The sequence below is a fragment of the Pseudoliparis swirei genome, chromosome 18, assembly GCF_029220125.1.
Source record: "Pseudoliparis swirei isolate HS2019 ecotype Mariana Trench chromosome 18, NWPU_hadal_v1, whole genome shotgun sequence".
Lineage (NCBI taxonomy): Eukaryota > Metazoa > Chordata > Actinopteri > Perciformes > Liparidae > Pseudoliparis > Pseudoliparis swirei.
The window spans coordinates 23,619,945-23,643,872 of NC_079405.1; the positions used below are offsets into that span (position 1 = coordinate 23,619,945).

The 23,928-nt window shown below is 44.6% G+C and overlaps 1 protein-coding gene across 1 annotated transcript in view; it reads right to left on the minus strand.

Moving 5' to 3' along the window:
* Nucleotides 1-23,928, minus strand: part of cntn4 (contactin 4) — a 171,183-nt gene that overhangs the window by 72,225 nt on the left and 75,030 nt on the right. The window contains exon 5 of the mRNA XM_056437610.1: nt 23,309-23,404. Coding sequence (XP_056293585.1) covers nt 23,309-23,404 — 96 coding nt within the window. The remainder of the gene's footprint in view (nt 1-23,308; nt 23,405-23,928) is intronic.

The following is a 23,928-nucleotide window of genomic DNA, read 5'->3' on the forward strand; positions in this document are numbered from 1 at the left end:
GTGACAATCTGCATGATACATAAAGAAAGAAATGGCTTCTAATTATCAATTTGACCTGGAAAGACGGTTCACTGTAAGTGGTTTCCATGGTTGTTTTCAATACAGGCACGGTAGCTAGCAATCACTACACATTACTATAAATGAATGAGCGTAATCACATGAATATGTAACATACACTACCGTTCAAAAGTTTGGAGTCACCCACCCAGACAATTTCGTGTTTAACATGAAAACTCACACTTTTATTGATCAAGTGATTTGCAAAATGAATAGAAAATATAGTCAAGACATTGACAAGGTTAGAAATAATGATTTTTATTTGAAATATTAATTTTGTTCTTCAAACGTCAAGCTCAAAGGAAGGCTAGTTTTATAGCTTCTCTAACCAGCATAACTGTTTTCAGCTGTGCTAACTTAAAAAGGGTTTTCAAGGGTTTTCTAACCCTCCGTTAGTCTTCTAAGGCGATAACACAATGTACCATAAGAACACTGGAGACAGGCCTCCACACACATATGTAGATATTTCATTAAAAACCAGACATTTCCACCTAGAATAGTCATTTACCACATTAACAATGTATAGAGTGTATTTCCGATTTATTTAATGTTATCTTCATTGGATAGAATAGTGCTTTACTTTGACAAATAAGGACATTTCTTCGTGACCCCAAACTTTTGAACGGTAGTGTACATAATATCAGTATCATGTCATTATCTACCACAGCCAAACCACATGCTAGCCAGCTAACAAGTGAACTCATGGATCTTTTATGGCGGTGACTCGCGAGCTAAAACTAGCTACTACCATCATTCTCTTGCTACACACTCTCCAAAGAGTTGTACGGACACGCTGACAGTCATGATGCAAACATGTTCTGTATTCATGGGAGATTATGAATACAAAACTACTATCGAATGATATATCAACCGTTTTAGAGGCACAAAAGGGGCGCCTTATCAGGAAGTGGAAGAAGTAACCGCCAGATTGCTGAAATCAATAACGCATTGCTGGAGTTTAAATGTCAACCTTTTCCCCGATGCCACATCATTGTGTTGGGAGTATATTAATAAGCCAAACCCACATTTTGACGCCTTGATCGACACGTAAAAAAAGGGTTTTGTTCTTCCTGTTTAAGACTTAGTTATCTGGCTCATTGGGCTCACATCAGTAGATGCTTAAAAGAAAGTGAACAAATTATGAAAATTAAAAGCCAGTCATTGAGAATTTGATAAAAGAGTAATGGTTTAGTAATTACCATGTAACAACAATTAATGACTGACTGCTCCAGTGGATTCAATTATGTAATTACGGGACTCCATTAACCTGGTCGATAATCCAATTCAGTGCGAACCAGCTTCTAAATTTAAACAAATGCACGGCAAAATGTGAACAATGCAGGTTTATAGGAGCCGATGTAACGAATACTCATTTCGTCGAAAAGCCGCTTTGAATCACTGTCGTCATTGACATCACCGTTACACTCGCTGGTGCTATAACTCAACCGTGGACACCATCTCCTCCATAATCTCACGCGCAGGGACGCAAGAAATACAGATGGAGAAATGAAGTGACGCATATGTGACACGAGAAACACATTTTCCACAATGTTGGTCTTGGAAAACTGGATACAGTATGTCAGTAATTTATATACCTGAAAAGATCTCCTGGATAAGTTCATTAAATTATTAAACCCAATTCACGTCACAACGTTCACTGGTTTTGATTATCTGCTGCTCTGGAAGTGGTGATTTTTCCAGCTGAGTTTGAACCGTATCACTTGCTAGCGGACCAGCAATTAAACAAAAGCGTCTTGGAGGAGCCCCTCTAGGCACCCCTTGCTGCTCGCTTGCCATTTATCACAGCATGACCCAACGCTCCCCTGCTGGCCCGAGAGGAGATGGCACTGTACTCTGCAGGAAGCGGCCCCCACCGGAACACCTTTCGGGGCTTTTGGCTGGGGTCCGCGGGGACACGGGACACTTGAAGGCAGGATAAGGCATGTTGTTTGTGTTTGTTTCCTCTCCAGCGCTTTCGGTCCACGGCTGCACCTGCTCTCGCTTCTATGTTTAAAATCCACGCGAGTACATGGCATAACATGAGCCGCAGAGCGCCACAATGAGCTGGAACCATAACGAGATGTCCCCTGCAGCTGGCCGAGCTGGGTTACACAATTCTCTCTGACTTTAAAAAAAGGGGACGTCTCAAAGACAAAATGGGGAGGGAATCCAGCTGCCCTGAGAGTTTTACGACCACTGCCATGGCAACAGATAATGATAATTTTTTTGTACTATGATGACGGCAGCACACATTTACTTAATTTAGGTTGTTTTAAACTCGTCTGATGTGGAAAATTTGATATAACACAATTATCTTAATTTTGCACTTGATAAAATGCAATTCTACCAGCTACTATGGCTCCTTTTGCTCTATCAAAAAAACATACAGTATATATATTTTTTTATGAATTCTTTTTCTCCCTAAACATTAAACCATTTTAGCGAGGCTGGCAGGCGTCCCTCAAGAGTTCTTTGTGGTTGCCCCTGCAGGTTAAAGACACTTTGCATAAGTCACAATGAATAACGCTGCTTCACTCACAAAAGGAGGCAGAGGAGCCGCTTCAAAGGACGAGCCTCGCTGAATATTCAGAGACTCGAACAAGTTGCTAAAGTCAAACATACCGGTCTCCCTTCGCCGTAAGGATCACGCCCAGACTGATTTGAGATCGTTTAAAAGACGGAGCACCGGGACAAAGACGGTGGGCATTAATCCCAGAGTAGGTCTATCATCCTTTATGACAGTCCAGAAAGGGAAAGACTCTATCAGCGTTGGGACACCTGCGGATGGACACACATACGGTTGTGTGTGTATGCCGTCAGCCGAAATGCTACTCCGTAGTGAGAGCAGGTAGTTTCACGGAAACCAGTTCAACTCATTGAAAAACCAGAAGGGCAACCCCTGCCGTCAGCCTCATAGACAAGGGGCTTGCTACACCTGCTAGTTGGCTCAGAAGAAGTTTACCTGGCCTCCTACCTCATGGCCCCGGCCTCCTTGGCCCTTAAGTTAGATAAGGGCACTTATTTGAACCCAAACTACGATTTATTCCTAAACCTAACCAAGTGGTATGCTTGCATTGACAATACATTCTCAGAGTTATGTTTCACTTAATGTTCTAAATGGGAGAGGAATGCCAGTCAGCTCCAAATGTAATGTGTCCTTGGCCCACCCTTCCACCAGGTTTCCTAAAAATCTGACCAGTATTTTATTTTTGTGTATTGCTGCTGACAAACAAACCGAGAAGCCAAACATAAAACCAAGCATTTATGGCAGAGGTAAAAATGAAGTGCCAGTACTGCATACAAATATAGACCATGTGTTTTTTCATGAGTATTTTCAGTAATATATATTCCATATACTTTCAACAAAGAAGGCACAAAATGAGTGAGGATGAACATGTAAACATATGTTATTGCTGCTGTGGCCGTAAGTAAACATACAAAAAAAAATATTGTCACAACATCTTTTTGCAAGTGCCAATAAGTGTAACTTTGAGGTTCTTATTGGGATAACCAAGCATCTTGGTGTTGACAGGTAGAGACATCTGACTTTTAGTTTCTTAAAATATGAGTAAATATCTTAAAATGCTTGATCCTATATTGGTTAAATCCCAAACACACAGTTTTAAATGTGGGCCTTTTGGTCTAAATATCTCCAAACAGCATGATGACATCATCTCCTGCAGAGCCACAGAGGACATTTCAGGACTGCGTTTACATCCTGAGCGGTGCTCACCACCACAAGATTTCAGTCTGCTCTTATTATTTTTTATCTAATCATCAGTTTGTACATGTATCCATTATTTCTCTTGCCAAATAAAACCTCATGGCGTCATCCCCGTTGGATGAATGTATGCAGGGCGACCGCTGCCACTCGGAGCCACAGTCCCAATCGAGTACATCTCGAATGTTGTCGACGAAGTTTCTCCAGCTTCGTAAATGTGGCATCACGGAAGTCAACGACGGAAGAAGCCGAGCACCGCTTCTCCCTCTAAGACAGTTGACTTAAGATGAAAGATCAACTGGGCAGAGTCACTGTGGAGCGGAACGACTGTCAGGCCTCGTGTGTCTGTTACAGTGATGTCAGCCATGTCTTGGAATGTGACTAATTCCTGCAAAGTACAGACGTTGGCCCGCTTCTTTTCCTCCTTAAAAGCCAAGTCAGCCACTCCGTCTAGTACGTACAATACTCGCAAAGAAGAAAAAAATAAATTAAATACATATATTGTTTTGCCAAACAAACAAAGCAGCCATCTGTCAAAACAAAAGGGCGTTTGCGGTTTTGCTGTTGCATCGGGATGTTTTGTCACGATAGTATTATCAGCAACGGCTGCCTCATAATTTCGTACGAGTAGTACATGTAGGAGCACACTGTGACGACAAGATGCCTCATTAAATCAACTGATTACAAAGCGGTGGGACGCGGACACACTGCCAAATACGCACATTTATACATTTACAACGAAGCGCTTCCCACGTCGGGTAATTCTCCACGATTACAGGCCGTCGGTGGGCTGGCGTAACACTCGCGAGCGAAGGGGGTCCGCTGGGTGGTGTAAAACATGGTGGAACATGACTTCTCCCTCCTGAATACACTTCCAGAGGCGCCGCGGAGAGGAGCGCTCAGGCGGCCAAAACAACTCGGATTAAAAGTCGACGGAGAAAAAGACGAACTCACAATTTAGTCGAATTAGGATCTAAACTTTCTGCCAATTTACGAGAGCTTATTTGAAAAGGCTGCTTCTTTGCACACACACACACACACACACAAACACACACACATTTAGAGAAACTACCGTCGGTCTACATTGACCGTGTTTACATGCATTCGAATAACTGGCTTAGTCGGACTGAAATCGAATTATCCGTTTCATGTAAACACCTTTGTTGGACTATGTGCGGTCCGACTACGATCCGATTAACACCCCTGGATAACTCGATCCGATCCGGTTGATAATTCGACTATCGCGGCATGTAACGGTGAATTGGATTTGGAACTGGACTTTGCGTCTTTGCGCATGCTTGAGATCCCGCCGCCCTCCTCCCCCCTCCCTCCCATGTCGTGAACCGGAAGTCGAAAGAGTCGAAAGAGACGATAATGTCACTATTAACATCATGCAAGAATAGTAGAGGGATGTAGCTTCGCCTTGCTCTCTGTTCACTATCTTTCTCGAAATGTTGATGTTGTTGTTGTTGGTTGTTGTTGGTAGTGGTGAAGAGGTCAAGCGGAAATGGCTGTATCACCACGAGTTGTAATGAAAACAGCGCCACCTATCGTATCGGATATGACATGCTTTCGGCCAATGATTCGAATTACTCACTGCCATGTATATTGGGATAACAGCAGTTGACCCAAAAGATAGCATAGTCCGACTAAAGCAAGATTCGAATTATACCATCATGTGAACGCACTGAGTGTGTTGCTGAGTGCAGTGGTCCCCTACACAACCGAATAACATGCTCTGTGTTCTCAGAGCCTCGGGTGGGATCAAAACACACACACTCACAATAAGATCTCCTCTTAGATGCACACAAGGGATTTCAGTCTTGAGTGCCCCTTCTGGTCTTTCCCCATTAGAAAATAAAGGTCGGCGGCATTAGGTCCGCGCCGCATTCACACTAATCGTGTCGCACAAAAGAGTGCGGCCAGGGTCACACTGGCAGCCCATTAAACGCGGCTGGCTTTGAAAGAGACGGGAACTGACAGGCTCTGAGCGTCCCCTCGCCGCCTCTGATCCACAGTGGCAGACATACAAGGTTGAACCGGGCCGCACGTTTTGGGAGGAAAAACACACACATTTTGGAGTTGTGTGTCGTGTTTTTTTATTTTTATCAAACACGACTCGCGGCGCGGCCAGGTTGAGATAATCCCTTCCCCCGTCCTTTGAGTCTGCAGATAGTGATTACCATATATTGCTGGCAGGCTCTGACATTGGCCTGTCAGATGGAGAGTGAGTGTGCGGACGGCGCGTGGAGGCAGCCACCCCGCTCTGCCGGGATCAGGACCGGCGGGGCGCGTCATGCCTGATCTGCGTTGATCCGCACCGGGGCGGTTCTTTACGGTCTCTCCACCGCCGATTGTAAGAGCACGTCTCGGAGCGCTGATGACAACCGGTCACGTAAGAAGACATACGCCATTGTGCTCCTTCGAGAATAACGGCGTTGAAATCCGACAAAGGGTGCATTGAGCTGACTTACCACGCATCCAGGAGACGCACTCTATTCATTCCCTGATATTGTTACATTGTGAACAATAAATGGATGTTGGAAATTGGCAGGAGAGCTATCGGCAATAAGGGCAAGCACAGTCAACAATAACGTAGGTTGTATTGAGTTATATCAGGATGCGTTTATGCTCTTTTAATAACAAAATAGCCTTAGGTGAAGGTAAAGTATAATGTTCATCATGATGGGTTCAAATGTATTCTTTTTTTGTTTTCCGTTCGAATAAATACAGTTGTTTGAGAGAGAGATGTTATCACGGCAATATGAAATGGATATTAGGAAGGTGATTACGACCTGTGATGTGCGGTGTGCTACAGTCTGGGGAATGGTCCGTGTTTTTTTGTCGTCCCGGGAACTCCAACACATTTCACAGGGTGTTTTCAGTTGATTGCAACACCTTTGCTCGCCGTTCTAATGAACAATAATAAGTTATAATTGTATGTTATTAGTCAAAAAAAGTCTCTCGGGACTTCACGAAAGGATTTTTTTTTTTTTTACGGCCGCTCATCCCGCACTGGACAAAAAGAAGACGCGTAGTTCTCAAAGCACCCACAAAGGTTGAGACGCACCCCGAGCTATACGAGCGTCTTTAATTTAAATGAGGTGATACGCAGACAGGAGTGACATTTGCAATGAGAAGTCACATGAATGCTCGGTAGTTATCGATATTCTCCTATGATTTGTCATCATATCAAACTAACCATTATCACCGGCACGTTAACCTTCTACGTGTCGTGGCAACTGTAAAAGGACTCAAGAAAACAGGCAAAGAACACAACAGAGACACAGCCGAGTGTGAACAGAGTGGCTTGCATCATTCTTTCAACAGGCGAGACTGGGCGGGCTGGGACTGATGGGACAACATGAATCCTCAATGGTCCTGCACTCACGAGACAAGCCGCCTGCAGCGAAGCAGCTCCTGATCTGCTGCAGGCCGGGGGAAAAAAGAAACCAAGGGCGACCAGGAAACACACCTTGAGACACCTTTGTTTTTTTGGGGGGTGGGGGGTTTAGAAAACCCTCGCCATAATTGCAGCGAACAAGTCTCCTCCTTTGTATTCCATAAACGCGATCACTGTGCAGAAGAAGGTATGCACACGGAGGAAGAGTGTGACTTTATTACTCCACTGGGTATTTACGCAGCAAATAGTCGCTCGCTGCTACATTAATGCTCTGAATGTCAACCTGCTCGGTTCGGATAGCACCATCCCGCCCTGCGCCAGCGCTAATGTAGCTGGACAGACGAACCAGCGACGCGCTGCTCTGGCCTTAGAAACTGCTAAGCGAGGCGAGGCTGGCGTGGACCGAGCTGTCGTGGTTTTTTCCGACAATTGTTATTGTACCCTTGCTGCACAGCAGGTGACAGCGCATTTCTTCTGGGATGAATTCCCCCGGCGAGGCACCGGGGTATTTGTGTTTATGTGGCGGCAACCGTGGAGGCTAAAGACGCGGGTGGGGGTGGACACTGTCAACCAGGAGGAGCAAAGAAATATAGTTCTGATGTATCCATGTGGACCTACAGCACACACACACACACACACATACACCAAATGCGGCAGCTCTGTTTACTGTGGACTTTAAGAAGCTTACAAAGAGATTGAGGGGGCATGTCACTCACACATGTCTTCTGGGAAAACAGACTCCTCCGTGACCTTTCTCGTACGCGATTAGAAACTCCAATCAGGAGTGTCACCGCCTGGAGACACACACTATATCCCCATTTCATGCTGCTGTCTTGTTGCCGGCTGCTTGTCACTGAAGTTTCTCCTCACCGAGGTAACCGAGTCACATTACATCAAAACCGTGATGGGGGGGGGGGGGGGGGGGCTCTGTGGGCTCGGCATGGATGCTGTGACAGTGACATGATTCCGCGGAGTCCCCGGACAAATGAAGAGGAGAGTGGAAAAGGAGATTACTCATGTAGATTGTGAAATGTGTCGTCTGCTGATCAGATTAAATGCAGAATAATCCCTGACGGGTGGAAACAAATAAAAAAATCACCTACTCTGCTAAATATGAGTCAAGAACCGTATCATCCACAAACACTGCTGGAGTAAACAGGTCCTTTCTTTCAGAGCGCATGGAGAGGTTTGTGTTTCTTCGTCGCACAGTGGCTTCAACAAGCATCGCTTTTATTTGGGGATTTTACATTAAAAGATCCAATGTTGTCTTGTTCTCTTTTAAATGTTAAAAAGATTAGTGTTTTCTACGGTTGTCTTCTCTGAGGATTAGAAGAGGGGGGAGGAAAATCCGAGTTTTCTCACAAATTTGATACACACTTAAGTACACTTAAGGCATGAACAGCACCGATAAGGGGATTTTGTTAAATATGTCTCTTTAATTATCCATTGCGATTGCGATGCCATTTTCAATACATGTTTACAATCTTTATTCTGACTATTTTCAAGCCTAGAAAATTAAGAGACTAGATTTTTCTTTTCTTTTCAGGCCCGGAACAAAATCCAACACCCTCACAGTGACTTAAATATACCCGATTTAGTGCTCAGCTGTTAGCTTATGTAAAGAATATATATTATAGTTTAGCATAGCTTAGTATTGTTTGCATATAGATTATGTGTAAGATGGAAAACACTGAATGGAAGTTAAAATCTCCAGCGGAGCACTCTGGTGCCTGACTGATCTAAAGAAAGATAACAGTGACACTTGGTGATTCCGGAGGTGATCACATACAAAGAGCTCTCTATACTCTCAGAGCATAGGAAGGGTCCAGATGTGGCCATTATTCTCCTTTTAGACACTCGAGGTCACTCACTTTCCCCCCCCTTCACCTATCCCCCTCACACACTCACACGTGGGAAGAAGCCCCCGGTGTGTGGACGGCCTTCGGAGAAGATCCAGGCCCCATTCCTGAAGAGATAAGGCCCCGAAGGGAGTCTTCTTACAAGAGAGGGACTATTAAATCAACTATCTCCTCTTCCCCCACCTTTTCACAACATGTGAACGCATTGGCAGACCACAAGAACCAATGAAGGAGCAACAACGGCGGAAGTAGAGAAACAAGGGCCAATGAGAAAACCCCACCCCTTATCTCCTGGCCAATCAGATCTGGTCCGTTCGGTTATTTAAAATGGCCGAACACTCCGAACCGGCGTCTTTTCTCCAGCGCTGAGGCCATCGGTCAGAGCTCTGGAGGGGGGTCCATGCATGTTGTCCACTTGTATCCTGATTTCTGAATAAAACGCTTATAGATGTAACGTAGAAGTCTACCGCTCTATCTTCCAGTGAGTGTCGTCCAGGTGTGGTGCGTCGCTTTCCAACTCCAACAAATGGTAGCAAGAGAATGGTTGTGAAATCCGGTCCAGAGACCTGAGGAGGACGAGCACGAGAGACCACAGACGGACCACTTGTTCTAAGACCCGCTCCGAGAAACTGATCGAACCGCGCGGTGTCAAAATAAGGTAGGACTGAACCTATTTATTTCAAATCAGTCAAATTGAACACTCTAAACTTGATCAGGAGTATTGGATGTGAGTATTGGAACTGCTAAATGTTTTGACTTGATTTAAATAATAAAATAAAGCGTAAAAAGGGAAATCACGATACAGTTTGACAGAAAGACCTCAGGGAGGCATTAAAAGACTCTACAGAGAGCCAGTCAGGGACTGAAGACCTCAGGGAGGCATTAAAAGACTCTACAGAGAGCCAGTCAGGGACTGAAGACCTCAGGGAGGCATTAAAAGACTCTACAGAGAGCCAGTCAGGGACTGAAGACCTCAGGGAGGCATTAAAAGACTCTACAGAGAGCCAGTCAGGGACTGAAGTCCTCAGGGAGGCACGTAGAAAGACTTCATAGGAAGCCGGCCAGGGGCCGAAGACGGGTCAGGGGCCCGCACGTAGAAAGACTTCATAGGAAGCCGGCCAGGGGCCGAAGACGGGTCAGGGGCCCGCACGTAGAAAGACTTCATAGGAAGCCGGCCAGGGGCCGAAGACGGGTCAGGGGCCCGCACGTAGAAAGACTTCATAGGAAGCCGGCCAGGGGCCGAAGACGGGTCAGGGGCCCGCACGTAGAAAGACTTCATAGGAAGCCGGCCAGGGGCCGAAGACGGGTCAGGGGCCCGCACGTAGAAGACTCTACAGAGAGCCGGTCAGGGGCCGAAGACGGGTCAGGGGCCCGCACGTAGAAGACTCTACAGAGAGCCGGTCAGGGGCCGAAGTCGGGTCAGGGGCCCGCATCAGAACACATGTGTATGCATAATCTGTGAATGAATGTTGAATACCGGTGGTGAATAAATGTTGTCAAGGTGAATAAATGTTGTCAAAGTGGAATCAACAGAGCAGAGTCGAAACCTCACGGTGTCAACGCAAGCTCTAGTCTGTTGAATTGCACGAGTGATAAATGAGGATTTATTGTTTTGAAAGGCACGTTGCTGAGTAAAGAACACATTGTATGGCGATTATGTACTACGTTTGAGAGTGAACGAGTTTGAGATTGAGGAGGATACGGAGAAACAAAGAGGTAACTCCGCTTAACACAGGAATACAAGAACAGAAAGGAGGAGGGACAAGCAGAAAAGCTGCTGCGCGCCTCCGCGGAGAAAAGCACGAGCTTTTCACACAACAGAGCAGCCCCTCCCCTACCCACTTAGCTGCGCGCGCAGCTCCTGCAGGCTCCCAGAGCGAGCCAGAGTGAGAGCGGAGCGAAGCCAGAACAGTGACTGAAGAATTCTTTTGAAGATAACTATTAATTGATAGAGTGTGTGACCATCATCCTTCTGTCTGAAACATAGTTTTTAATAAGTACGTATTTTTTATAATATTAACAGAAAACGGACATTTGCAGTTCAGATAAAATATAAAAGAACACAACAACAACAATTAGCCCCCTTCCTCCCGTTTACCCTCCCCAACCCACACGGTCCCCAAAGATGAATCCCCAGCCGTTGAATAACGGGGGGTACGGACAGACTGACGACACACGACACCATGACAACTCCAACTATATACCTGGTAAAGGAAGCAGGAGAACAGGCCCATACAATTGCTACAACTGTAATGAGCCAGGGCACTGTGCCAAAAACTGTAAGAGGCCTAGAGGTAACTATTACGGAAGAGGTGGCAGAGGAAGAGGAGGAAGAGGAAGATACAGAGGAGGAAGTTATGGAGGACCTGGAGGGTACAATGGACCCCAGGGAAACCCTGTTCAACAACAGCAGCAGCCTCCACAGCTACAGACTCCCCCTCAACAGCCCCCCCCTCTGCAGCAGACAGCAGCACAACCACAATACATCATAGTCTGTATCCAGCCCCTCCTCCAAATCCATAAACACTGATCTATCAACAGCCACAGCAAGCCACGTTTGCACCGCTTCAAGCTTAGTTCCCTCAAACCTTATGTTCCGCAACAGGCGGGTCAGCAGCCCATGAATGGGGCCCACAACAGAGAGAGAATATGCATAAAAGAAGCCCGTTCAGGAGTAAGAGGAGTAACAACTGGGGCAACGGAGGCTTTAGACGAGTATTAATAAATTTTTAATTATAGTCAGGCTGGACATTGGGCTAATTTTTGTCCTTATCCACCACAGGGTTAAGCAGTCTCAGTCAGGACCACTTCAGTACTCTCATAATGTCTAAACCCCGCCACAACAAGCACCCAACACACAGCCACAGCCACAAGGCAATAGTGATCCACGGCACCAGGCCCGGACCAGAGACACAGAATTAGGCGTGCCCAGATCCAACAGCTGACAGCGAACTGTATCCACTGAACAGAAATGTGCCACACCCAGTAGTCACCCAATGATTCAACTGGAGACTAAAGAGACACTGAACAGGAAGCAAAGCATCCGGTGGGACAGAGTAGATGATGATGACATCACACCTCTGCATGACAACAGCCAGCAGTGGAGACTTTGGTTCAAAGTCCTGCATCCCTACTCGCCACCAGGGGACCAAAGACATTGTGCCCTTAACTACACCTTGATCCAAGATGAGATCTGAGATCCTGAGGGACTGCCTGCAACACGAGATTGAGGTTCGTGAAGACCCAGCTGAGGAGGCTTGGAGATCGATGCAGAGAAGCAAGGAGTAGCAGCAGCTCGTGAATGAACACCAGAGTTGCAGATTGTATGCAGTCGTTGACACCGCAGCTCCACATCACAGTGTTTGTCCAGAGTGGAGGCACAGAGAAGAACAATGGTGAAAGCAGAGGTTGAGGCTACGGACTGGGTGCACAAACAAAATTAACACTTGCATTACTCCACAATTGAGAACATGGACAGAACTGCACACACATCGGAGGTCCAGTTAATATTAGAGACACATGCTTAGACACACACATAGTAGAGAGAACACTGATCATGGGGACACTGACAACATGCGTAACTTATATCAAGACACTTTTAGGACTAAAGGGTGAACTGATGTGTGACTGATTCCGATAGCTCCCGTAGAGATAGAGTTAAAACCGCACGATTCCAATTTAATCGTCACCAGCATCCCTTAAGGATGGAACAGACTGTAGATATATTTTTTAAATCATAGAATGGTTGTTATAGGAAGGTGTACTGGAGAGGACGAGGGCTCCCTGGAATACATTAATTACTTAATCTCCTAAACTTGGAAAATGGGCCTTGATTTGGGGCCAATAAATAAATTTGTAACCCGTTCTTTAATAATTAGGCCGACTTATTCACCAACACATTTTTGACAATTTGGATTAAAGAGATATTTTTCTTTGAGTACTATTGCCAGTGTTGAAGATATAGTGTTGGGTTTACTATTGATTTTTGAGAAACAATAGTGGTTATTATTACAGTAATGCCGTTAGGCGTACGAGTAATTGATTTCCCATCACTGTTTCAGTACTGAGTTTTTATTTGTTTATCTTTTTGTTTTTTTTGATTGACAGTTTTAGAGAATAGTGTTGGGTTTACTGTTTTTTGGGAAAAGACAGTGGTTATTATTACAGTAATGCCATTAGGCTTACGAGTAATTGATTTCTCATCACCGTTTCAAAACTGAGGTTTTTATTTTAGTCGGTTTCAAAGGATAGTTTTGGGTTTACTGTTTTTTGGAAAAATAGTGGTTATTATTACAGTCGTCCGTTGGACGTACGAGTAATCGATTTCTCATGAGCTGTTAAGAAACTGACACCTATTTATGCGACGTGCTAAATTGGCAGTTTTGTTTAAAGTAACGAATATTCTCCCTTCATTCCTTACCCAAGCACAATGATGACGCTGTGAGTTCAGACAAGACATGGTTCTCCTGCATTGATGTGACAGACGCAAGCATTTTTATTTTATTTCTCTCCTTTCTTCTAGAAGTTGACTGTTTATTAAGATTATTATTATTGAAAAGGATGGATTTAGGAATTCCATCCTATTTCAAAAGAGGGATAGAAGCACACAACAATCTATGTTGACGCCAGACTATTAAGAGGAGGGCCAGAACAAGTACAGACTAATAGATCAGATATCAGTAGGTTTAGAATCAGTGACTACAACGAGAACCATAAAAATAATTTTTTAAATAGTAGATGGGGTTCAACGTCGACGGATTCGAAGAAGAGCCGCCACTCCTGTACACATAACTTGCGAGTGTTTGATCATATCCCATATAGTGCACACAGGCACACACTTAAGGTATAGAGTTACAAGACGCATCAGGTCCGACAACAGAACACATTTTAACAACAAACTGCTGGGGAAAGTTGATATGCACTGGGCATAACCCACAAGTTTGGGTCTGTATATCACCCTCAGTCTCAAGGATTGGTTGAGAGAGCCAATCAAATTATTAAAAGGAAAATGTGCGAAGGCGCTCCCACAGGTACTGATGACCATGAGATCATTACCAGGGGGGAAGATGTCACCAAGTGAGTTGTTAACAGGAAGAAGTATGCCAGAGCCACCCAGAGATGGAGGTCATATGCCACCTCTGGATGTCTGTAAAATTGAAATGTCAGAATACATAAAAGCTCTAATTTCTCTCTCACCAAAGCTCTCTCAAACCAGGTTGTTCGAGCCCAGACGATCGATCAGGAGGCAGCAGAGCCAACCAAAGTAAAAGTAGGTGACTGGGTCAGGGTCAGGGTTCACAAGAGGAAGTGGACTGAGCCTAGGTGGACTGGTCTGTACGAAGTGAAGGAGGTTACTTCACACATGGTCCAGGTCAAGGGCAAGGCAGAGGCACCTTGACACCACCTGACACATTGTGCCCCAGCTACCTGTCCAACAAGGACATTGACAGAAACACAATCAGATCTAAAGATGTTGATGCCACAGAGGTCGTTCCGTAGGTGTTTCGGGGAGCCTGATAGCCCAGCTAGAAGGCCCCCCCCCGCAAACCACTATAGGAACAGCTGGGAGGCAGACAAACTGTTCTAATGGTCATGGGACTGACCCTTGCCATTATCGTAGGATTAGTCATGTGAGGTTTAGAGAAGAACCTGCCAAAAAAGACATTATAATAGAAAAGATTAGGGAGAATATTGTTTTTAATGTATGTTGCCTGAGAGTGACTGTATGTTAATATTATAGATTGAAGCCAGTTGAATTACGTGAAGGAAAAGAAAAGTAGGAAAGACAGGAAAAGAAAGGTTGGAAAGACAGGCAAAGAAAGGTTGGAATGACAGGAAAAGAAAGGAGACAGAAAGGAGACAAGAAGGAGCAGAGACTGAGACATTAGAGCTAGAGTTAGGACTGCAACACAGGAAGATGTGTGCAGACAACATCGACTCTCACTGCTCACCGTCTCCTGTCATTAATGGCACCTCGATGTGCAAATGTTTTGTTTTTCCCCATAAGCTGTTTTAGGGTTCGAGCACGAGAGAGGAGGGTGCTGGACGAATACCTGCCTGCTATCAGATCCTAGTAGGATTTGAATATTTCTATGCCCTAGTCAAGGGCCATAGATAGGATCAATTGCATTTATCATAACCAGTAAAGATAAATAAAGTTAGATTGGATTGGATAAGTAATTGAGACTCTGTTGGACGACGGATGGCCATTTAATAGATGATTCCTCCCACACGGGGTGAGAAGCTGTTCCTCCGACTCAGTTAAAGATTGCGAATTCAAGCCTAGAAAGTATTAGATACTTATTAAATATAGAAATTAAAATACAATTTTTCATAGTCAAGTGTCACATTCTGTATAGATCCGGCCTAGTGGCTGTTGTGTTGTGTTTTCTCATTCTACGTGAAGTGACTTACAATAACAAGGACAGGACTTTTATTGTGAAAATGATTTTAATGCGGACAATAACAAAGACGAGACTCTTATTTTGAAAATACTTGGTTAGTGACTTGACCGGAAGTGACGTTTTGACCGTGGGTTAGTGACATTTGACCCCTCCATTGTTCTAGCGGAACTTTGAACTAATCACTAGGTGTTAAAGGCTGGACTCACCTTTGAGTGAGGATTGGCTGATTTTGAGTCTAAGACTCTGGGGATTAGAGATAGCAGTCTCATCAACAGATATCTCGACGCTGGAAGGCTGAGGAAGCAGAGGAGCCGGGAGCCAATGAAGAGCACGATGCTGCCCATGAGAGTCATGTCGAATCCAGGGCCCATGCGACACCAGTGGAAGAAGAACAACAAGCCTGACCAGGACGATCCAGACGAAATCAAGTTCGAGACCACCGGATAAAGACCCCATCGACAGCCAGAGGAGACCAGACGCAGAGGAGACCAGACCAGGTAGAAGCAGACGAGTTCCAGGACCCAGACCAGGATGAAGCAGATGACGCAGACCAGACAGGATGAAGCAGATGGATTGCAGCGGGGACCGGATCGTCAACTGGTTATCAGGATGCCAACCTGCTACACCAGCCGCTAGGATGCAAGACCCCCCCCCCCTGCCTGACCACTCTCAATTTCACCTCTTTCCTTCGACACCTGCACACTACAGATTTAACGCACACAGACATACTGACTTCCCTAGGATGGAAGATCTAAGAGGGTGGATCGGGGTACCACATGACAGAAACCACGCCCCTGTTTCCAGCCCTAACAGAGAGAGACTCTCTCCCTGAGAAATAGGTATCTTACAGGTCTTATGGGACCTTAATCTAGGCAACGAAAGATTATATTTCAGGAGACTTATTCACGTCAAATGGCAGAGCTAAGACAGGACGAGGAGACCAGGACACATAGCCACTTAGGGAGGCCAGGCCATGACAAGATCTGGCATAAAGAGGGAAATAAATATTCCCAGAGGAAGGGTTCACATCCAGCGGATGTGAAAAGAGGGATTTGTAAAGAATATATATTATAGTTTAGCATAGCTTAGTATTGTTTGCATATAGATTATGTGTAAGATGGAAAACACTGAATGGAAGTTAAAATCACAAGCGGAGCACTCTGGTGCCTGACTGATCTAAAGAAAGATAACAGTGACACTTGGTGATTCCGGAGGTGATCACATACAAAGAGCTCTCTATACTCTCAGAGCATAGGAAGGGTCCAGATGTGGCCATTATTCTCCTTTTAGACACTCGAGGTCACTCACTTTCCCCCCCCTTCACCTATCCCCCTCACACGCTCACACACTCACACGTGGGAAGAAGCCCCCCGGTGTGTGGACGGCCTTCGGAGAAGATCCAGGCCCCATTCCTGAAGAGATAAGGCCCCGAAGGGAGTCTTCTTACAAGAGAGGGACTATTAAATCAACTATCTCCTCTTCCCCCACCTTTTCACAACATGTGAACGCATTGGCAGACCACAAGAACCAATGAAGGAGCAACAACGGCGGAAGTAGAGAAACAAGGGCCAATGAGAAAACCCCACCCCTTATCTCCTGGCCAATCAGATCTGGTCCGTTCGGTTATTTAAAATGGCCGAACACTCCGAACCGGCGTCTTTTCTCCAGCGCTGAGGCCATCGGTCAGAGCTCTGGAGGGGGGTCCATGCATGTTGTCCACTTGTATCCTGATTTCTGAATAAAACGCTTATAGATGTAACGTAGAAGTCTACCGCTCTATCTTCCAGTGAGTGTCGTCCAGGTGTGGTGTGTCGCTTTCCAACTCCAACACTTACATATCTGGATTATTGTGTGTATTTTCCATCCCACTCTGTGTGTGTGTGTTTCTATGTGTGTGTGGGTGCGTGTGTGTCGGGATCTGGGCCACTCCGGGCGGACGTACATGCTTCCACTGCATGTTATCTGTGCCCCACCGGCTCAAGGCAGCTGCTCTGCACTGTGCTCATTCGACGGTTACAGCTCATCGCGCCATCCGGATGGAACCGTAGCACCCGCACTCCGGTTCCCCCTCAGGTACACACCGCCAGCTCGGTCAGAACAAGTGCCGTGGTTTGCGCCGGTAGCTGTCGACTCGGGCTGTCAACATGTTGTGGGGAGGCGATAGGTGTGCTGTGAATGTCACATTTTAATTTGTGTTGCTGATCTATGATCAATTTCAAACAAAAAGGGAATGTGGATAGTGGTAGTAGTTGTAAACACAGTAGGCTACTAATGGCAGCAGAGATATATCACGGGGCTATAATATACAGGGCTACAGGTGATGGGTGGAGAGAAGGTGCCACATTCGTAGCCACTCAAACCAGGACACCACCACCAGTTTAGCACCATGAAAGTGGAAGCCACTGTGTTAGTTATTACTTAAATGTTTGGTTTCGGTTAAAACTTCAGTTTTTACGCCATCGAACACACACTCATACACACATGAGTTATGCAGCAGATGTGTGCTATCCATCCAGAGCCCATCATCGCCCCGCGCTCTTTCTTCCGTCCGAACACGTCCTTCTGCATGGACGAGGCCCGCCTCATACAGTGGGCAGGACAGCTGTCTCCATGCATAATGTGTCCTCTGAGAGCCCCCTGTGGCAGGTGGAGGCCCTCCAGAGCCCCGGGCATACACCGAGGGTCCCACCACTATGGGAAGGTCTGCAAACATATGGTGCTGAATAGGGGGATGCGGATGAGGCTTTGTTCCTTAAACGTGCCACCCACATGCAGAATTTGATTAAAATGAAATGAGGTCCTTGTGAGGGAGGAGAGGTGGCCCGGCAGTCATTATTGTCTTGTTATTGGCTGTCAGGCTGCTGATGCCATGGTGAGATAGCTCCTCTTTGTCAAATGAATGTGATATAAATATGACTGCAGATGAATGAACATATGAAAGATATTCTCCAATTCTAAGCATGCAAAAGAGCACTACAAGCACTGAATATGTATCACCATATTTTCCCCCCGGTCTTATTTCTCTCATATGCAGTTGAGTTTTTAGGGTTTGGGCCAGAGTTGCTACGCTTTATAATATCCACTCAAAGCAACCTGATGCAACAGAAAACACAAAATGCTCTCTATTCACAAACAGGGGCTTGTAATGTCCGTTACCCATATCACAACAGTGTTTGGTAGACAACATCTACTTAACAGCACAAACTTTTAAATGTATTTTGATCGACTATAAATCGCCAGGCGAGGAAAAGTCTTCTCCAATAGCCCCTAGAGTAAAGGACATTGCGTTTCATGAATATGAAATTGTATTTCATTATCTCTATCACTTTGCATTCCCTGTTAGGCAGGCCGCACATTTCCTCACATCCTGAGTGCATTCCCTCATATCATTAGTATTAATGCATTTATGTGAAAAACATACACCGATGTCTATTTCCTGACCAACGTAGTCACCAGTAAATAATGTGGTACGAGTAACCAAGGAGCACAAACATAGTATGTGGTACGAAGTGGTATGAAAGTTATGTGGTATGAAATTTACGTGGATTGAAAGTTATGTGACATGACAGTTACGTGGTACGAAAATTACGTGGAATGACAGTTACGTGGTATGAAAGTTATGTGATATGACAGTTACGTGGTATGAAAGTTACGTGACATGACAGTTACGTGGAACGAAAGTTGCGTGGTACGAAAATTACGTGGAATGACAGTTACGTGATATGACAGTTACCTGGTATGAAAGTGACTTGGTATGAAAGTTACATGATATGACAGTTACGTGATATGACAGTAACGTGGTATGAAAGTTACGTGGAATGACAGTTATGTGATATGACAGTAACAGGGGTGCTAGTGACTATTTCTACTCCGAGAAAAGTTGTTGCGCAGACCGGCGTCGGAGCTCTGCAGCGGAACAATCGATCGCCGTATTGAGCACCCCTGCATTCAAGCATTAAATAGCCAAGAGGTTTTTTCAGCGTGAGGAATTCGATGTGTGGCGGGAGTGCGTGAGATGAGACCGAATTGCGTGAGTCTCACACTCAATGCGTGAGACTTGAGAGCCCTGCAGTAACGTGGTATGAAAGTTGCGTGGTATGAAAGTTACCTGGTATGAAAGTTACGTGGAATGACAGTTATGTGGTATTCCATTCATAAAAACCATGAAGTTTAACAAACTAATATTATAGATGAAGTATACAATGTTGACGTTCACTCCTCTGAACATTTCTTGGCTTTCATTCCTTCCTGTATAACATGAAAAGCTGCATCAACTAGCTAAATTAAATTGGTCCACCAATGCAGATTGATTTAAAGAGACAACATTTATTTGTCTAGTTAAAATAATGCAACTGACAAAAGTCGCAAAGCAAAACAATGAAGTGAATGCTGTGACATTCAATGTGATGGATTGCACAATTTAAAAAGAGCCTTATCATTGACATATTTTACAGTAATGAAGTGAAACCACTAGCAAACAGTAGGACACATTTTCAAAAGAGAACGATGTGTCTTTCTTCCCAACCCTCTCAGTAACTCTTAGCCCCAAGCCCTCCCACTCCAACAAAAGACATAACTCTTTACAAGGAGGTCAAACATGAATTGTGTCATTTTTCAAAGAGGCAAAGTAATTAGCTAAAACACAGGGGCAGTGTAGTTTTGTCAAACTTTACTCAAACAGGAGGAAATGGGGCATTTATTATGGACTATTTTCAGCAGTGGATTGATACACATTTCATAGATTCCTGAATATTTACATCAGCATTGTGGGATTGAGTCTAAATAAACTACATGGTGTGATTACTACAGTTTCTGATTAAAACCAAAATAATCAAGTTTATTTTAAAGGGCAATAGGAGCATTTGTATCGTGCTACTGAAGATTCGGAAATTAGCCACAACAAATAATAATAGTCCATTTGTCAAATTTCAAACATGCAGTCAGTGTCCATGAAAAAAAACGTCAGGCAGATTGACTAATGATAATAATTTATTTGTGACATCTAGTTCCAGGTCGTGGAATGCCATCTATGATCGACAAGCAGTAAACACAGGGAGAGCCATCCCCAAGTATAATTGGGTTCCGGAAGACACATGCTTATTCAATGCAATTCATGCGACTCATTTCCTTTCCAGGCAAAGTCGATTTAAACTAATTCAAAACATGAAATTAAATTGCAATTTGCTGACTAAGCTTTGAAAGCAATCCCTTTGATTTCACCGTGACGGGGTGGCGACAAATCTGCGTTGCCAGGTTACCGGCAGTATTCCCTGCTAAAAAGCAGAGCCAAGTGCCATTTTAGATGCAACAAAAGCAACATGTCAGGTCAACAAAGACTAGTACTGGCAAAACACTTATGTCTTTGCCTGCGGATTGATTGCTTTCCATTGTTGCCAGTTTGAATACAATCCCGACCTGGCGGCTTGGCTTGACGTGTATTTGGGTTGTTTAGTGCCAACAGCCTGGTGTGGCAAAGCCTCTTTGGTGTCTGTTGTTTACTGTTTCATTCCTCCTGGTGAGCAAGTAGATACATGTAACTGACACTGAATATGTTGTTATAGAGTTATAGAATATGGTTGCTCTCATGGTCAAATTTGTATTATGTGGCTTTGTCTGAAACATAGACGAAAGGCATGCTTAAAAAGGTTTCAAGGCAACATTTTGATCATGTCATGTAGGGGCTGAAAAGAGGGGGGGGGGGGGAGTCCCACATCGAAACACTGTTTACTGCATCTGATCAAAAGCAAGAAGTAACATGACAACAACCGAATGACACGCTGATAGTAGCTTCAACTACAGCTGAGAGATGTAACTCACTGAAATGGACTGCTAATTGACAGCTTGTAATGGCGCTGTATATAAGTGAGGAGACAAGTGTCTTGAGGGGGATTTTCATGTGTCTGAAGATGCCTGTCACGTTGGAATTATTTCCCCATTGGTAAAAAAAATAAAAAACTTAATTGGATTACGTCAACACAAATTGTCAGATGTGAAAAGAGTCAGCGTAGCAACTGTTCACATCAGAGATAACAATTTGAAACAGGCGTTTCAGCCCCGACCACTTGCACATAATAGGGATATTCCAGATTGTCGTGGAGCCTGCCAAGCCTTCGCCAGGTTAAAGCCCGAAAGGATACGAGCCCCAAACAATTACCATCAGTTGCAGGCGAGCAGCATTTTCAGCACAGCGGACCTGTGCACAAATCTGTTAGGTGGCTGTCAATTGAGGGAATGTAATTCCAACAGCTGTTGCATTTGGAAGATCCAATAAGAGAAGCGAGAGGCAAACGGAAGGACACATCTGCTGCAATTATAGACGGAAAATATGAAAGATGTTGCAGAAAAACGAGGGCTGGGACCGAAATGACTCACCCACTCACCAGAGTGGACTTTTTTGTTGTGCTATCCGATTGTATAGCGTATACCCTGTATCGTGGGTATCCCACGATGCATTGTGAAAAGTACTCGACAGGAGTTGCTTACTAACAATAGGAAAGTACTTATTTCATCAATTTGGGAAAATACGCCGATCGGCCATCATGGACGACAGCAGCGTATACCGCTTTACTCCTTTGGTCTTTACCTTTCAGAATAAAAGCCATAGACATATAAAACCACCACCATTTGTAAATGTAGCTTCTTAAAGGCCATATTTTACAACCAATCCATAGCTGCCCAGTTAGCTATGCTAAACCAAGTCTCTCTTGGTATTTTGCACAGATACGAGCATACTAATCTTCTCATCTAACTTCAGGAAAGAAAGCAATTTAGCATATTATTAGTTTCTTATTATGCGGTATATAATTCATCCAGGGCATTGCATGCAATGATGGATACATAGTATTGCATAATACTTTAATTGAGATGACATTGAAATGAGGGAGAAACGTATGGCCCCAATCAAAGCAGAATTGGCCGAGTACTCCTGTGAGCAAAGTGGATCACACCACACAAGCAATAAAAGAATCCCTCCAGTCCCTCGTAATGGCAGATGCAAAGTATTGATCACCAAATCAAAAGGTGTCATTAAAACACCTGGACCGAAAACATCCCCGGCCCAACGTTACGGTCGCTTTGATTTTCATTCAATCGTCATTTCAGAAGTTTCAAGCAAACTGTGAAATGTTCCAATAAATAATTTGCTGGAATCTGTCCAGTACACAGAGTAGAAGAAGTATAGAGGTTGCAAACTAGAATACCAAAAAAGCCAGCTTGACCATGTAACTCATGTAAAATAGAAAGATGGAAGGTGGGTCTTCAGGACTAGGCTCCCATGGGTCAAGTTTTAATTGCACCTTAATGTCAGCAGGTATTGGCCTTGTTTCATGCTTGCTGGAGACAAACAGGGTTCGTAAGGTCATGGAAAACATGGAAAAGTCATGGAATTGTAAAATGTTTATTTCCAGGCCTGGAAAAGTCCTTGAAAAAAATGTAATCCTGAAAATGTTGGAAATGTCACAGACATTTGTAATATTCATATGTTCATTTACGCAGTTTGGTTAAAAGAATAAACATTTATATACATATTTATTGTTTTAATCCAACCAGTGTGTCTCATTTAATGTATACTTGTGTGTGTCCATCATGATTTCACAAAATGTTTAGTCGTGGGAATTTTTGTTTAAAGTCGTGGAAAAGTCATGTAAATCCATTGGTTAACATGTGTATAAACGCTGGACAAAGACAAGCCTTTGCCTGTTGGCAGAAAACGAAAAGTGAGAACTTAAAATTCCAAATGCCCATTCGAACACGTAGCAAACATAACGTCATTCACTTCTTGCTTTCTGTCAAGCGGCCGATTCCCGGTGCGTGTGCTCGGCGAATGGGTCGAACAGTCGTTCTAAATGAGAAAGCATGGTCTCACCTCCAGAATGCGATGGCGGGCCGCACAGCAGAACCACTCCTTGACCTTCGCGGACGGAGACGGAGCTTCTTCTGTGAATCTTGAAGTTTTCCATGTCTGAAGAAACAACGACGGCAAAAAACAACAACAACACAGCAGTTAGTTAAATATAATCACAAGTCAGAGGCCGTTTTATTTCCGGCCCTATTTTTCATCTTGCCTCTTTCTCCCATTCAAGGTCACACAGCCTATGGAGCCTCCAGCAGTGTGCAGCAGGCGGGGACACACTCACAACAGGATGCCAGTTTATTATAGAGCTCGCACTGATAAACACACCGCACACTCACACAGTCGCTGGCCTACATTTCTTTAGTCGGTGGGAAGGAACTGAGGCTTAACCCTGACAAATACAGTTCTTGTAAACTCTGAGGGGCAGAGGTTCAAACCCACACTGCGTGTGAGGTAGGAGGGCAAACCACTGAACCTCTGCGCCACCTCCATAAACAAATGACATACAAATACAGCGGTGCCAGTAGCCTTCAGTGTATTCACAAATAGTGTGAGGAACATTTTCAAGGCAGAACCATTGTGGGTGGTAAACAGCCTTTGGCTTTGCCTCGGGCCAAATCATCCCTTGTGAG